This window comes from Ixodes scapularis, unplaced genomic scaffold (genome assembly GCF_016920785.2).
Source record: "Ixodes scapularis isolate PalLabHiFi unplaced genomic scaffold, ASM1692078v2 PGA_scaffold12__126_contigs__length_90152505, whole genome shotgun sequence".
NCBI lineage: Eukaryota > Metazoa > Arthropoda > Arachnida > Ixodida > Ixodidae > Ixodes > Ixodes scapularis.
The window spans coordinates 30,889,856-30,908,013 of record NW_024609838.1 but is presented as its reverse complement, the minus strand read 5'-3'; the positions used below and the strand labels follow the sequence as shown (position 1 = coordinate 30,908,013).

Genomic DNA, 18,158 nt, shown 5'->3' with positions numbered 1-18,158 from the left:
ATGTCTGATCATAATACAAGTAAAAAATGAACTCCTATTTGAACGTTCGCATTTCAATCAAAACGCCCGGTTGCTCCTTAAAGGCCGATGACCGGACTCGAGATACTGCAAGGCAGAAGATCCTCCTCACCATGGGGGAGGAGGAAACAGGCAACGGTGGAAGGGTAGAAAGGGGGAGAGGAGGAAGCGAGGGGAAAGTGGAAAGTACGAACTGGTCGTCGGTCTTTAATGATGAACTTGTCTTCGATGAATCGGCCCAAAAAAGCATGTATGTGTACTTAGTATCCCCTTTGTTCTTCCTTCAATGTCCAGGATCCGGAGACCCAGAGGACCCTGGAGATGAGGCATCGGCTGGAGGAGGATGACCTGTACCGGCAGTTCGCCAAGAAGAGACAGGAGGAGGAGCACCACATCACGCACCAAATTCAGGTTCTTATCGTTTCGTCTCTTAGCTGCATGTAATAGTTGAATGTTGTGGTATCAGCTAATAGTCTCATCTAGAGGTAGAATTTAGAAGCTGCATCTGGTAGAGAAGAAAACTCCAAATAAATACAAGGACGACTGGACTAAAACAGGACAGAACGCAATCTTCATGCACAAGAAAACAGCGCCGAATAAGTGCAAGGACGAAGATAGACCGAAACAAGATGGCGCTGTTTTTGTCCTTGGGCTTAGTCGGTTCTGTTTTCTTGTACATGATCAACTTAACGGGCCCAAATCACCAGTTTGCTGCATCAAATAGGTACACGTGAAATTAGCAGGAAAGTAAACAATTTAGCGAAGCGTAGGTTTTCATTTTGAGGATCGCTGGCAGGTGACATTTTTGGCTTAGTTACTCTTGAGCCTTGTAATCTAGTCTGGTGAGCCGATTCGTACGACGAATGGGAGCACGAATTGATTATGACTGTTCATGGACGACTGGGGCGACATCCTCCATTCGCTCGTGTAGCCTTGGTAAGAGCCGATGCCGTAAGAAAGTATTGATGCACCTATAGCTCACCTAAATTCTTGTTTCTTCTACAAGGAACAACGACTAGATGGTTGACCAAGCAGTGTAGACGTAATGACGGATGTAAATGGTGCATTTAAATAAAATTAATGAAATGCTACAGGAAAAAAGTTTGAGAAAGCTGGAAGATTGGACGGGTAAGGTTAGTGGATGCGTAAAGACGGTATTGAGTGGATGGGTTCATATGCAATGTCGCTAAAAGAAAATGAACTAAGGCTCGTCCAGTGCGAGCAATACTCGCGGCGTCATAACATTGAGATAAAAGGGATCCCTAAAATTGACACAGAAGACGTCACTGAACTGGCAACTAAGCTCGGAGACATAATCGGAGAACCGATTGCTATTTTCGATATTGAAGTATGTCATCGTGTTCCGACTAAAGAGATGAGCAAAGCAAACGTGATAGTTCAATTTCAACGCCGGCAAAAAAGAGATAGCGTCCTTAACAAAGCAAAGCAAAAACGGATAACGTGCCAGGACCTTGGCCTGAATGAAGAATCGCCCGTTTATGTGAACGAGCATTTGTGCCCCTCTATGAAAAGGTTGCTCGGAATGGCTGTGTCGAGGAAGCGTCAATTCCAGTGGCGATACGTCTGGGTGCAAAATTGCAAGATTTTAGCTAGGAAGGCGTATGGAGCCCCTATCGTTCAAATCTCATGTGAAGGCGACCTTGATAAGATCTGCTAACCCCAAGGGAAAAGGAAAGAAAGTATTTGCTTGGGTACGCTTTTTTTTTTCGGTATGGCTGTAAATCTTGGTACTATGACACTAGAAGATCTAAGTGATTTCTTAAAGATCCAGACTAATACAAAAACTAGCTTTTTTCATTTAAATGTACAGTCTGCACGATCGAAAGGAGATGATCTTGCATTGTGTTTTGATTCCATCGAAACTCCTTTTAACGTTATAATGTTAACAGAAGCATGGTATAAGGACGATGATGATGCTTTTGTTATTTCTGGTTATTATAATTTTATCTTAAATCGCGACTATGGTCGTGGAGGCGGTGTGTCATTGCAGACTAATGTTTCCGGCTTTGTGCTCCTCAGTGATTACTCTGTTGTTACGCCACACTATGAAATACTCTGCATTAGAAAACACTGTTGTATTTATTCTGTCTTATATCGCCCGCCAAATGGAAATATTTCGGTCTTTATAAATTTTTTGGAAGAGTTATTTTGTTTTGCGAACGAAGAAGGCTGTAAATTGTATCTGGGTGGTGATTTTAATATAAATATGCTCGAAGCTTCCCGCATTACCGATGACTTTGCGAATTTGTTGACGTCAAATAATTTCAGTAATGTCATAATTCCTCCAACTCGGGTTTCGTGCTCAACGTCAACATTGATTGCTCTGTTTATAACCAACGACTGTGAAGACAACGTTAGTGCTGGTGTGCTGGGCTATGGGTTAAGCGATCACCTCCCTATAGTTATGTTCATTAATAACAATGTACCATGTAATAGGGCTATCAACCCCCCAGTAATGTCCCGAAATATTAACGCTACAACACTCGAAAAGTTTAGAGAAAAAATCGGTGCTATCAATTGGAGTCCCGTGTTGAGGGAAACTGATGTTGATAAGTGCTATAACCTCTTTTTAGACCTGATAAAAGACGCATACTATTCTTCGTTTCCGTACAAGAAAATTCACTGTAATAAGAAGTGCAAAAAACCATGGGTCACTAAACGACTATTAAGACTTATTAAAAAAAAGAATTTTCTTTATGGCAACTTTCTTAGGACACGAAATGAAAAAATATTGCTAGAATTTAAAAAATTTAGAAACTTTGTCAATGCAGAATTGAAACGAGCTAAACACCGCTATTATGCAGATCTATTTGATATATCTTGCTTAAAGCAGCCCGAAGTCGTATGGAAACATTTGCACTCCTTAATACGGAATCCAACTCAAGATAGAGCAGTCACTAGTATAAGCATAGGCAATAGAACTATTTCTGGTGTAGAGCTGGCGAATATGTTTAATGATTATTTTGTGAGCGTAGGGAAAAGTAGTTATAACGGTTCTGCAGCAAATAATATCCCCAGAATAAACGAAACCATGTTTTTAAACCCATGTGATACTAAAGAAGTACAATCTACTTTCATGAATATAAAAAACAGTCGTAGCCATGACTGTGAGGATCTTCAAATTGGGCCGGTGAAATTTGTAGTTGACTTGCTATTACCGTGTATAACTCATCTGTATAATCTTATATTGTCTTCCGGTATATTTCCTAAGAGGATGCAAATTGCGCAAGTATCCGTAGTGTATAAAGGTGGTGATCGCAATGACGTAAGTAATTATCGACCCATATCTATCCTTCCTGTCTTTTCGAAACCGATTGAAAAAATTGTGCACTCTCGACTACTACATTTTTTTGAAAAATACTCGCTACTGACTGATTCTCAGTTCGGCTTCAGGAAACATAAATCTACGGAAACCGCGTTATTGGTGCAGAAGGAAATGATATTAGAAAATTTTGAAAAAAAACTTCTAACGTTGGGTATATTTATAGACTTAAGCAAAGCTTTCGATAGGATAAATCACCAAATTCTTCTAAATAAACTTGAACGTTATAGCATCCGAGGTATCCCATTATCGCTCATAACGTCTTATTTACAATATCGATCCCAATATGTTCGAATTAGAAATTATGTATCTACTACTGAACGAATTTACTCCGGGGTTCCTCAGGGTAGTATTCTAGGGCCTCTATTGTTTCTCGTATATGTGAATGATATAGTAAGCATCGAAAATACCGCTAAATTTATAATGTACGCCGACGATACAAGCATATTTTTTTTTTAGTTTCAAAGAAGACCTACTTACCTCCATAGCAAACGTTTTTCTGGGTAAATTAAAAAAATTGGATAAATATTAACTCTCTTATTCTTAATACCACTAAAACTAAGGTTGTCCTATTTCAATGCCCGGGATCGTATGTTCAAATATCACGTGATTTGTATTTTGGGTCATGCAAATTAGAATGTGTTGATACCGTTAAGACTCTCGGTGTTTTATTTTCTAGTCATATGTCATGGAATAATCACGTAACATGCATTCATAAAAAACTTTCTAAAGTTGTTGGGATTATGAATAAATACAGGCATATACTTCCCGTAAACATCAAACGGTTAATTTACAATTCCCTTTTTCATTCTATAATCTGCTATTCCCATTTAGTGTGGGGAACAACTACTAAGAGCAATTTAGACAAATTGCGTCTTTTACAGAAAAAGGCTGTTAGAATGATTGAAAATGTACCTCGTGATTATCACTCTCTTCCTCTTTTTGAAAAACATAAAATCATTGATATATATAATATGTATTCCTCCAGATTGATTTTAAATTACCAACAATGTGTAAGAAAAAATATTAACATAATCTTAGACCTTGCTAAGCTAGAAAAAAAACGAGTCCATTTACGCATCGCGTCATAGGCCCCCCTGGCGTCTTCCTGTATCTAGAACAAATTTCGGCACTCAGAGATACCACTGCCAATTACCGCTATTGTTAAACTTTCTTTTTTCTCATGGAATTGATATATACTCTGTAAACAGTCGTACAATACAAGACATTTTGTAATATAAAATCACTATTTACGTTTCAGATAGCTCTAAATATGTGTACTTAATGTTTTTTTTGCTGTTGTTGTTTTTTTTTTTTTTGTGATTGTTATATACTGTGTTCTTTTTTGTATTCATGTCAGTTCCGCTGCTGCTTTGTATTGGGGCGCTGGGACTCGTCAAGCTGCTACGTGCAGCTTTTTTTCCAGCGCCCTTGTCACGAATGTATTTTTGTGGCAGAAAATAAACTGATTTGATTTGATTTGATTTGATATTTCAGTAGGCCTAGATAGGCTTGCAAATAGAAATTTACGTTAACCTGCCAGAGACCTATTTTTGTGGTTTGAAGTCTTGTTGAGGTTATTAGCATGTCCTGAAATTACCCTGTCCGGAATTTTTTTTTTTTTTCACGTTATGGAAGCGTTTTATTATATATGAATTGAAGCACCGGAGGTGTGCTGCCAACGCTAGAACCAATCGGATCGCTTGCAGGCCCGACATATGGACGTGGGTTCGGAGAAGACACAGTGAAGAAAGTTGTCAAATACACATACAAAAACCAAAACGGTTTTAAGTTTTTTTTTGGCGCCCCAAGAACTCTTTCAACTTGCAAAGTTCGGCTTCGATCCAAGCACTGTCGCCCCTTGGCAAACAAGACAGGCAACTAAACAATAAAACATTTTCCGCCTAAAAAAAAGTTTAAAATGTTTTATAGGTTTTGTCGAAACACCCTTTGAGGGGGTACTTAAAATAATTTTAGGGTGCAAAATATGGACAAGCCGAAGAACCCGTAAGAGCTCATTTACGTCCAGATTTTGTTTAGAGTTTACTCTTTTATAAAACCGAACTGACCCCTTAAAACGATGAACGATTGGAGACGCCTTCTATACTTGATAGCTAGAGGTCATATTCTTTTTGAAATAATCTAAGCGACACGTAAAAAGTACCGCATGCGTTTTTTTTAAATATTACATTTCTTTTTTACATTTTTTAACTTCTGACTTTTTTACGTTTTTTTTTTACCCCTACATTTCACCACCTCGGCTTGTGGCGACAAAATTTTCCATGGCTGAAATTGACGAATTTCCAGACCAGTAGGTATAGCTTATCGAAGTATACTCTGCTATTCGCAGCTCCAACGCCTTATAGATGGCAGGGCGGTAGTGCCAAGAAGGCGGAAGGGGCGGGGACAGATCCTCCAGGACGTTCCGTGTGTCTACTCGCTGACGCTGGTCTGTGCTAAAATTAATTTGTTTGGCTACAAATTTAGAACGGTCAGGGCAAGAGCATATCACAGGGGACGGAGATTCTGACGTGAGTTAAGAAAATGAGTATTTTGATTTCTAAAACTGGCGAAGCTGGGCACAATTTTTATTTAAACGCAATCGTTTTTTTTTTTTTTTTTTAATTGCATGATGCACGAGAATGCTGACCAGAACCATACGGTAACAGCAGCACCAAGGCCGATGGTCCCCGCCACCGTCTCTGTCGCCGCTTCCGCTTCTATAATTAATTCTTCATTCGTTCTCTAGAGGGCGAGCGGCGTGCTGGAGTTGCGAATTGCCTGTGTATACTCTCATCGTAGCTAAAGTTTTCATTTGGATGATCGTTGCTGTCGATCCAAACAAACTCGTGTGCTGTTCACTCTCATCGTAGCTAAAGTTTTCATTTGGATGATCGTTGCTGTCGATCCAAACAAACTCGTGTGCTGTTACTATCACCCAGTTTTTATTAGCATGTCTTTCAGTGTTCTGATCGATGTATGTTCTGATTTGCAGGAAGAATGGGAGAAGGAGCTGGAACGGCTCACGTACCGGTACCAGCAGGAGATCCGCAAGAAAAAGAAGATCAGCATCAACTCCGAGGAAGAGCGCGCCCTGACGGTACGGATGCAGAAGGAGAAGGACGATCTCGAGAAGAACATGACCATCAAGCTGGACCGAAAGAAGGAGTCCCTCACCCGAAAGCTGCTGGAAGCTGAGCGGGCCGCCACGGCCGACCTCGTGGAGAAGCACAGCGAGGAGATGCTCAACCTCATCAACGAGAAGAAAGACGAGCTCATCAGGGTGAGGCCCGCTCCCGGAGTTTTGTGTACTTTTGGGGTCGTTTGTAGGGTTCGCGGCATACTGCATTTACAGAGGGAAAGAAACTGCGTAGAAGGTATGGTTGACAGGCACAGAAAGGTAATAAAAATTTGGTTGCTTAAAGGCCGACGTACACTTCGCGCTTTCCACTTTCCCTCACTCCCTCATTTCGCATATCCTTTCCACCTTTCAAGTTGCCCCAACACGGCTCCCTTCGCAGTTTACGAAAGGAGGGCGCTAACAGGATAATCTTCCCTGCAGAAGACCGAGGTTGCACGTCGGCCTTTAAGATACTATTTTTGCGCTTTTTATATGTACGCGCAACGCGATTCACAGATGTTGAATCTACTGGCAGCCCCAAAGAATCCAAACATTGTTGCGTTTCTAGGGAGTCATCGCCATCAGTTGTGCCATGTTCCTTAGATCCAGGCTGATAAGGGGGGGGGGGGGGGGAGAGGTGGACGAAGGTCAATGCTTAAACGAACCCATACTAACAAAACAATTCGGAAGGACCAGCAGACAGCTCTGCGTCCTGCGTACGCCACTGCTCTGAACTATTTTTTTTAGCGAGCAAACTGAATTATTAGATGCGCATTCTTGGTTCCAGGGAGGAGCCAATAGGATCACCTACTAGGAGAACCAGAGAAATGTTAACACTCGCCTCAAGATCTCGCCAAGCATTAAAAAAGTCTTTGCAGTTTCTCCAGCGTTTCAACAAAGGTCGCCGTTCATAGTTCGCGCCAACGCCAGCGTCACAGGAAACGGTTCTGAGATAATCAGCCTGCAGAAGACATCACTCTCAAATGCAACCCCCCCCCCCCCCCCCCCACAAAAAAAAAAAAAAGAAAAAAAAAAGCGAGGTTAAACAGGTTTTAAAAATGCCACGGAAAGGGATGATTAACCAGAATGGAGAACTGGCAAGGTCATATATCGCGGAAAATTTTAAGTTTGATTAGTATCGAGAATCTTTCTGTCCAGACACACAAGGTATGTGTGCTGTAGAGGTTGTACTTTGAAGATATTTGGTTCCTCTAAGTTTGCTCTCCCTTTCGACGATTACTGATACGTCTTCCAGAAAATAGGCAAAGTTTAAGGACCAGAATCGTTGATTGCGGTCTAACAAAATAAAGCTCCGTTAACAGCTGTGTATACGCGTGCGACTGAGGTGTCGCTTCTCCGATTCTTCCATTCTTATTTATTTTCTTGAAACGCTTACTTCAATATATATTCTGCTTATTATCGGTGATTCCGTGCAGATGGAAAGGTAGCATTATCAGCATTGCCAATGAAAGGGTCGTCGTTTTACGTTTCCGGTTAAAACAAAAGCAAAAAATGAAAAATACTCTACAGTTTTTGGGCGCACTGCATGCGTGGGAAAGAGTGTTTATTCCTTGGTGGCAATGCGTAAACATGAGAATGTTACTTCCCAGTCTATCTAATATCTAATGGTTAGGTCATCTACCATCAGTATGGTAGCCTTATTATACTTGAATTTAATTTAGATATAAAGCTGTAGAGGTCACTCACTTTATTTAGCAAGACATGAGTTGCTTTAGTCGAATCAATCCTCCATTTAAAAAGACGTATACTTTTCTGTGTGAAAATCGTGATGATTAAGATATCAAGTGGAAACGAAGTATTTTTTAAGACTATATCGGCATTGAAAATTTCAGTAAAATGCATAGCCTCATTGCAACGCTCCAATAAATTATTTATACTAAATTTATTTGAATCAAGTAAATAACTTCAAATTTTCTCTGGAATTCTTTAGTCCAATATTCAAAATGTTATATTTGGTTGGGACTATCACTTTACTAGAACTTGTGCCTTATTTATACCTAATGCCACACTGGAGCTCACTAGTTGCACACATTTTCTAAACTTGTTGAAGGTAGTCTCTAGCATCGTTACAACAAAACCTTACATAGTAGGCTTTGCCATATTCGTGCTTCACAGCAGTTTAACGGTAGGGTCCCTTTTCTGATTTGTGCTTATGGACCAGAAAACAGCTTACCAGGAATAAAACATCGTTGGTCTAATTTACAGCGCAATTCAGCCTAATCGTACTGATAAGATGTCTGTCATATAATAACACAAGTGATTAAATCTCATTACATACAGAGCTAGTATGAGAGCTGTCCTTGCCTCCATTTGAGAATGGGATACACGCAGTTATTGAATACTGATTATGTCATTTTCTTATCCTGCAGCGGGAAGGTGACGACTACACAAGCGAGGAGCTGAGTCCCTATCCAAGCCACCCGCCACCACCCACGCCGGCGACAATATCCAAAACGGACATCTACACTGATCCGGACATTTTTGCGGAACTGGACCAAATTGCTATCAACGTGAGTTTGTTACGCAAGCATTCCAAAAATTGCTACTTCTATACTTTTGTGTTCTTGTAAACAAAAAGATGAAAGGATGCCTCAAACCGCAAAGGCATTGCAGTACAGTAAGTCTCCCAAAAAGCAGGGAATCATCCGGAGATTTATCAAAATGTAGCAAGCAGATGTAGGAGAAATATGCCAAATCGCAGTAGCGTGTTGTACTTTTATGGGCGCTGGCACTTTAAAGCAATTAAATATTGTCCTTTTGACGTAGTATTTTTGAGATGGAAAGAAATAATTTAGATATAAACCAAATGCATTTAAACTGGTGAGCTAGCCCATTGTTGGACACAAAAGCGCACTGCTATCATTTTTTTCTTCAATATATCTTTGTGCCTTTATATTACTAGGTCTTCTTCTAATAGTAACTGAAAACTGTAAAAAAAAAAAATCAATTTTCGCGAGAACCGAATGTTTGTAACTTTTGACACTTGAAACATATCGCGAAAAATGCACCTCGCCGAATATATACTTACGCATGATTACAAATACATAGCACAGCACTCCTAATCGCAAAATTTTGTGACCGAAATATATTTTCTAAAGCAACACTTTGCAAATTTATGAAGTAATTAGCTCGTGTAAATAAAGTGGTTTACAGTATATTAATGAAAGAATGTTTAAATGCAAATATGTTAGATGTTTTGCCGCTTCCGTGTAACTCTGCGCTGCCGACATTTGCTAGTAAAACTCTTTTTATGCATACTTTCTGAAAACTTGCATTATGAAAAATGTAATATTAAGGAAGTTTTGGCAGTTTATAACTACACTTGGATACGAGCGATAGATGGGTTAAATCTTAAAGTACCATTATCCTACAGGTGGCACAAGCAGATCAGCAGACCTTCACCGATCTGGTGCGACAGTTGATATGCAGCTGTGGTACTGATGTGGAGAAAGCAAGGTAAGAATGCAGACATAGTTGCATCAGTCGTACTCAATTTGCTCATTTCTTTCCTTCATTAGTAACCTTAGAATTTTGTGATCAAAATTTTCGTACTACTATCATGCTTTCTTACATTGTAAGGCTGAGAGCTGTGTTGGGATGAGGAAATTTGATTGTCATGCATTAAGAAATTATCTTCAGATGGTTGACATTGGTTCTTTTTGTGGACTAGCTAGTAGTCTCAAATATTTGTTATCCCTGAACTTCCCCTACAGTAATTGAGACACTTAAAAAATGAAAAATATTCCAAGATGTATTTGTGTTATTTTTACACAGGTGAACCTTCAAAATAGTGTCATAGTTCCTATATGTTTTATATATGCCTAGTTTTTTTTTATCAGCATAAATGATAAGTATATACTGCACTGGACGAAAAATATTGCCTTCAACAACTGTTTTGGACTGTAAATCTGTCTCACATTTTATGCCCCTTCTATTTTATGTCATTTTTATAATACTTAAAAGTTACTTAGAATTGAGGTAAAGCACAGTTTCTGAACATTTTAAAGGAGCGGTGCAACAATTTCAGGGCTTTGCTTAAATAATTGTGGAAGTTGATGCCTGACACTTCTGCAGTGAACTACAGCAAACAGATTTTGCCTGGATACCCTAGTTTTTATTTTAATCAATCAATCAATCAATCAATCGATGTTTATTTTTCTCTTGTGCTAACCAACAGCTCGAAAGCCTACTGGGTTAAGCACACACAATTGAAATACACCCAAAATACAGAGTAGACAAAAAATAAAGAGTTGTGAAAAAAAAAAAAAACATGCAAGCACACAAACGTGTATATATGCCAATTAAAAACACATGCATCAAAATGATCGTTCTCCAAAAGACAGGTTTGTACTAAAAATATCGACGTCAGTAAATTGCGTGTTTAAAACATGTTGGATACGCGAAACCGGTGATGCGTTTCGAATGAGGTCTGGGTAAACGACTCTAGGATTTCTAGAGTTCGTTCTAAGTGGTATGCGAAAGTGAACACAGGTGAGGAGAGTAGGGCTGTCTATTGCATTATGAATTAGCCTATGTAAAAACTGAACATCCCGAATGGACCTTCTTTTACCTAAGGTGCCCAATGTTAATTTTGCTAAAATCGAATTATATTCAACACTTTCTTCCAAAATATCGGTCGTAAATGATGCGCACAAATCGCTTTTGTACATGTTCTATACTTTCACTTGCTGTTATAGATATGCAGTTCCAGACTACAGATGCAAATTCTAGTTTCGAACGTATATGGGTACTATATAATTTCAAGAGACAGTGATGAGTGATAAATGGTCTAGTTAAGCGAGACATTATTCCTAGCGTGCGCAATGACTGGCTGATAATGGAGTTTACATGAGAAAGGAAAAAAAGATGGTCGTCCACAAGAACACCTAGGTCTCGCATCTGCGTGGTCCGACAGATCGTTTCATTTTCCAGAACATATGTATAGGATAAATTGTGACGCTTTCTTGACAGCGACATGACTTTTGTTTTGCGCGGATTTAAGAAAAGATTGTTAGAACTGCACCATTCTACCACTGAACGAAGATCGTCCTGCAGCAAAGTACAGTCAGTGACTGAGGTGACCTCCCGAAACAACTCCGTCATCTGCGAACATAAGTAATTGAGAGTGTTTTACGGACGACACCAAATCATTTATAAAAATAAAAAACAACAAAGGTCCAAGGTTTGAGCCTTGGGGCACTCCTGATATAGAAATGAATGGACGAGACAAGAAGCCAGATACCCTTACACAGTTCTGCATTTTATGAAGATAACTCCTAAACCAGGTATTGTACTCAGGACTCAGGCCATAGTCCCTAAGTTTCAGCAATAACAGCTCATGATTGACCTTATCGAAGGCTTTGGACATATCCAGATATATTGCGTCTACTTGGCCCCGAGACTGAATAATTGGAAAAGCAAAATTTAAAAATGTGCACAGATTTGTCTCGACGGATCTGCCTTTGACGAAACCGTGCTGTACAAGAACAAACTTTCTTTTAAAATAATTATACAAACGATTGTACACCAGCTTCTCAAAAACCTTTGAAAATGCATTGAGAGGGGAAACAGGACGATAGTTACTAACATCACAAGAATTACCTGACTTGAAAATCGGGACTACTATTGAATATTTCCATTTTTCTGGAAAGACACCACTCTGTATAGACAAGTTAAACACTTTTTCAAGAACAGGAGCAAAACATTCGGCACATCCTTTTAGAACGAAGTTGGGAATACCATCTGAACCTGTGGACAGTTTAGAATTCAGCTTTCCAATAGCTAAAAGCACTTCGTGAACAGTACATCTAGTAAAAGGTAAATAGTCATCAAAAGTAGTATTACATGTCCTGGGTAAAGGGGTGTTGACATTGGAAAAGCATGAACTGAAATGATGCGAAAACAACTCACAAACAGATTTTGGGGACGTTTCAATAACTGACCCGTTGCTCAGCGTTATATCGTTAAAGTTCTTCGTGGTATGCTTTTTCACATAGCGCCAGAATTCTTCTGGTCGCTTGTTCAGGTTACGCTCCATCTGCCTGCGGTAGTGATTAAAAAATGAAAAAGATCCAGGTTTTCGCCGCCTCTCAACTCGTGCATCGTCTTCCGGGTCACGTGCACAGTGACGTCACTTGAGTAGGCGCGGAGTTCCGGAAAAGTTCTCTCTTTAGAACCATCAGCGAGCAGCGAGAACTCATCCGCTCGCGATCGCGTGACCACCCGTCCTTGCCCGTCCGGCGCTGTCCCCCTCCCCCTCCGGCTTCTGGCGGCTGTTCGCGGTTTTGTGGACCTAGGATAGATGGCGCCACTAAAACTCCGTATAATGAAAGTTTTGTCGATGATACCAGGGTTTTGACGCATTTATATATATGTTGGAACGACAAGATTTATAAAAAAGTTACCTTTTATCGAGCAGGTATTCGCACAACTTGCTATCTTTTTTACAACTACCCAAGTGACGTCACGCCGCTTGTTTCTCATGGCCGCCGCTCGTGGCTGCAGGTCGGGAAATATTCCAAGTTTTGCCTCGCTATTACGCGGCGGAATCGCAACATTTCGATGAAAGGAGGTGTGTTTTCTGCCATTTGTGACACAGTGAACAATATCAAAAGCAGAAAATGCCAATTCTTTCAACGTTAAAATCGTTGCACAGCTCCTTTAAGTAAATGGGTCTACATGTAAGCGAGTTCCCTTTTGAAAGAAGCATGTCCCATGTGGATTCACACCAGGAGAGAGTAATTGCAGAAATTCAGGAGCATGCCGTATAGTTCTTTTTGGAAATCCCGTCAAGATATTTCTTTGCATGATGAGCAGTTTTTTGCAATTTATGTTTCAAGTCATTACTGTTACTTGACGACTTGCCTAGCTCTACCTTGCAAATATATAGAAAATATTACACTGTTGAGCAAGTCCGATCTTTGCCCATTTTAATCCTTGTTAAAACTACAATAATATATTTCTTTAGAAAAAAAAATAATGCATCTGTGCATGAGTCAGATTCATGGGCGCTGTATCTAAGATTTGTAGTGTTTTTCTGTAAAAATAATCATTCTGCTCAGGAAGCTTATTGCCCATCTGTTCTTAAGTGACGGTATTTACTCAATGCACAGCCATTACATGTCGACAATTATAAACCTTTGACCATGGAAGCTTTGTAGACAATCGGAAAAAATTTAACACTTCATAATACACGCCTCTTAGCTAAAGCTATCTGATATATGACGCACTAACAGCACTGAAGAACTTTATAACATAGCAACTTCCTCATAATTCAATCATTTTGCTCTGCCCTACTTCCTGCAGGACCATTTTCCGGTGGATCACGGTCAAGAATCTCAACACTATGCACTTCGACGACAACGTGATTGCCGATACGCCCATGGGCATCCTCAGGGGAATCAAGCATGGTACAGAGAGCTACCACGTGCTCTTCAAGAGGCTTTGCAGGTGAGCTGAAGGACTCGCAGTTTTGACTTTCAGACAGACAAGGTGAACGGAGTATGGTAAAGTTATACCTGATGCCTATGACTTCTGGTAGCCTTTTTATCTAGGACTATCTTGCCATTTAAAGTAGGAGTGTGCTCGCTGCGCAACTCTGCTATATTTTTGTACCTTATTTATGCATACGTTTATAGCTGCTGGTGCTATGTACTTATGATGCATGCAACGATTAATTTTCTAAATAATGCTGTCCCACCTTTTTGTTACATTTACAGTTACGCAGGTCTTCATTGCGTGGTCATCAAGGGTTACTCCAAGAGCGCCGGTTACCAGCCGGGTGTTCGGTTCGAAGACAACCGCTTTCGCAATTCCTGGAACGCCGTCTATGTAGCCGGTGCATGGCGCTTCGTTCAGTGCAACTGGGGTGCGCGGCACCTTGTCAACGCCAAGGAGGTTCCAAAACCTGGAAGCAAAGGAAAATCCGATTCCCTTCGGTACGAGTACGATGACCATTACTTCTTGACCGATGCTCGAGAGTTCATCTATGAGTTCTTCCCACTTCAACCAGAATGGCAGCTTCTCAAGAGGCCCATCACTCTGCGGGAGTTTGAAGAACTTCCCTTTGTGAGGTCACTATTCTTCCGTTATGGCCTCTACTTCCCTGACACCGATACCAATGCCACGCTGTTCACGGACAGCACGGGAGCTGCGACAGTTCGTATCGGAATGCCCGAGGACATGTCTCACAGCCTTATCTTCCATTACAACCTCAAGTTCTACGACAGCGACCGTGATATTTTTGACGGTGTCAGTCTCAAGCGCTTTGTGATGCAGAGCATGGTAGGCAACATCGTAGCGTTCAGGGTTCACGCGCCTTGCTCCGGGTCGTTGCTTCTTGATATCTTTGCCAACGCCGTGACACCGAGGGAGTACCTTACGGGCGAGCCAATGAAGTTTAAGAGTGTCTGCAAGTTCAAGATTGTCTGCGAAGATCTGCAGACGGTCATGGTTCCCCTGCCAGACTGTGCTTCCGGAGAATGGGGACCCATGAAGGCAACGCGACTCTTTGGTCTCGTGCCAGAGACACACGAAGATGCGCTCATCTTTTCACCGCGGGAGCTCGAAGTTCGATTCCGAATGACCCGGCCCTTGACGGATTTCATGGCAACCCTGCACAAAAATGGCGTCGAGGAGAAGAAGCTCTCCAAGTTTGTGTCCCATACGGTTCGGGAAGACATGGTCACCTTCTTCCTTGCGTTTCCGGATGACGGACAGTACGGCATGGACATCTATACCCGAGAGATGAACGGAGAAATCGAAACGGGAGAAAAACATCTACTGACCCATTCCTGCAAGTACCTCATCAACGTCTCCAAGAAGTGACGGCAAGAACAGTGACTTCGCCAACTGGTGCATGTTATGTTGTTGCCAACCTTGCTTCCGTTTACAATTCAGCTACATTAGCTTTAGTGTTTGATGGACATGATTGCCCATCATGGAGGTCTCACCAACTGGAACATTACTTTGCTAACGCTAAGAGATTCTGCTTGTCTAGTGGTTCAAGCGTTCAGACTTCCCGTGTGTATGAATCGTAGTGCTGTCGCATATGTTTGTACCATTTATTTAAATAAGCTAACAGGCAAATTGTGTTTCATACTTTTGTAAAAAAAAAAGAAAAAAAAGCAGAGTTTCCTCTAGAGGTCACAAGGCTTGACGTTTTCATTTGCTTGTGACCAAAGTTTATGCACTTACACTGTAATGTGAAGAAACGTCTTGCCTTCGTTGCACTTAGATTTTAAGAGTTGCATTTCAACTTAGACTTATCTTACATTTTTTTTACCTCCTGTTGGGTTTTCCAATGACATACTGCTACTTTTTTATATTTTATACACATTACTAACTTTAGCATTTATAGTGTAAGTTAATAAAGTTAATATATTTTATACCATGCTTGAAATGTTGTTCTTATTTTCCTATTTGCCTTTCAAGTTATGAGATTAATAGGTGTTTCAAATCAAAGCTTTTACTTTTTATTTCATAAGTTTGGATAAGTGCTAGGGAAATTAAGTGATGTTAGGAAAACCCAAAGCGAAATACTTTTGAGTAGTGGTAAATACTTTTGTTTTTCTTTTAAATGTATTGTGGTATGCTTTATTAGCAGTCAAGATTTTCTTACTTTTAGCACCTATTGAAGGCAGACTTGGGAGGCGAGTTGTTGCATGGAGAGATAAGGCTCGTTCACATACTTGTAACCAAGTACGACCGAGAGAGACAAAACTGTTTTTTAAGCCTCTTGCGACGTCTTAGGGCCAGATGCGCTGCTGCTCTCTGACCTACTCGGTTGCAACTGTATGAACGGCGCTTTGCTAGTGACTCATTACTTCAAGTAATTTTAGCGTCTTCTGCGTTTATTTCCATATGTATAGTACAAGCAACGCATCTGGCCGTCGCCGTGTCTCTGCCTGCGCATTTGGAAGATGGCCGAAGCTTCCTTGGTGCAAAAAGTAATGGAAATGGGGTGGTTGGTGCATGGTTGAGGTAAAAAGTTGGGGCTCCAACCCGCGCTGGGGATCCAATCCACGGTGGTTGGCCAGCGAAGCTGTAGTATCGCATGCAACGATTGCCCACTGCACTATACCAAATGATGGGCGATAGGAAAGTAAATGCACTGTACCAAAACTTTTACTTTGAAACGACATTGATAACTGCAATAACTGCAATGATAACTGCAACGTGCTTCGCATTGTTCGCGCGCGCCTTATCATCTCTCATGGGGTTTTGACACTTGTTTTGTGCTTTTCTTATTGAAACGAATACCGAGGAGTATGTTGCATGCACACACCCCAGTATGTGTTTTTTATAGCATCTAAGCAGCAGAAGCCTAGCAAAACACTGCGCAAACCGGGCAAAAAAAAAAAGTTTCAATTTGTAGGCTAGGTGACACGAGCTACCGCCCATCCCTCCAAGCACAATGGCGTTGGCCCGTGGTTTTGGTTTCGCTCACCGCCGTGTTGATTTTCGTAGAGCCCTCTGGGCACCAGGGGATTCAAATAGCGTGGCGTACTCCCAATGGTGTTGCTGCTGTAACTTTATATGGCTTGCTATTAAACTAGGTAAACAGAAAGGCGTATTATTTTTTATCTCTTATATGGAACTATTGAAATTTTCTTATAAACTTTACTTCATTTATAGTTTTGGTTTCAAATATTGCATAAAACGGACGTTTTATGGACCAAGACCACCAGAAGACTGAGAAACCGGTTTTGGGGAAAGCGAGCCGCGCCGATGGGGCTGGGGACCTTGATGGGGACGATCGGGACGACAACGAAACGCGGAGGTCAACGGTTTGCCCCCTTGGCAACAGAAAGACAGACTGAGGAAGACACGAAGCCCGGTGGCTCCACGGCTCCCATCCTTTACCGCTGCTTTCGCGAATCTGTCGGGGACGACCTTGACGAGCCACATCTTTTGTTAAAAAAGAAAGAAAAAAAAAATTCGGGAGAAAAGGTGTTTACCGGCGTTTGGCCTCCCTTCCCCTGTATGTATACGCGGTAGAAAGGCGGCAGTATTTTCGCGAATAGACGGTTTTATTTAAGGGTTTCGTAACTTGCCACATTTTATTTTCATTTTGCGTCAATGGCTACCAATGCTTCTTTCTTCTTTGGTGATGTTGACGATATTCTGAGTTCGCAGTCAACATGGAGTTATTATGATTCAGGTTATTTTAAACACTTCAGCGAACTGCGTAATAAAAAGAAATTGTCTTTATTTCAGTTGAATGCGCGAAGTTTAAGAAACACACACGAAGGTGTTGACAGGTTACTAGATGAGTTAAACCATAATTTGATATTTTAGATTTCACTAAAACTTGATTTTCAAACGACTTCGATGTCGTTCACTTGGAGGTGTATGAATGCACATCAATATCCCCAAACAATGTGAAAGGAGGAGGTGCGGCGCTGTATGTAAAGGAACACTTAGATGTACGTGCCATATCAGAATTCTCTATAATTAATCCGCATTATGAGTTATGGTAAAGTGTGCAGATACCATACTTGTCATGTATAGACATCATTCGGGTGCAGTATACATGTTTTTAGAATATCTTGAAGCTATGCTGGAATGGTGCGCGCAAATCGGTAAACGTGGTATTGTTTGTGGTGACTTTCGTATAGATGTATTATCTGCAGATCCAGCCAAGCAAAAGCTTCT

General features: G+C 40.9%; 1 protein-coding gene across 1 annotated transcript in view; it reads left to right on the top strand.

The window, feature by feature from the left end:
* The window catches only part of LOC115327540 (hillarin), a 38,075-nt gene extending 22,179 nt beyond the window's left edge, over positions 1-15,896 (top strand). Inside the window, exons 2-7 of the mRNA XM_040498725.1 lie at positions 313-429; positions 6,357-6,644; positions 8,873-9,013; positions 9,877-9,959; positions 13,809-13,952; positions 14,222-15,896. Coding sequence (XP_040354659.1) covers positions 313-429; positions 6,357-6,644; positions 8,873-9,013; positions 9,877-9,959; positions 13,809-13,952; positions 14,222-15,329 — 1,881 coding nt within the window. The 3' untranslated portion in view covers positions 15,330-15,896. The remainder of the gene's footprint in view (positions 1-312; positions 430-6,356; positions 6,645-8,872; positions 9,014-9,876; positions 9,960-13,808; positions 13,953-14,221) is intronic.
* Positions 15,897-18,158: the final 2,262 nt, after the last annotated feature.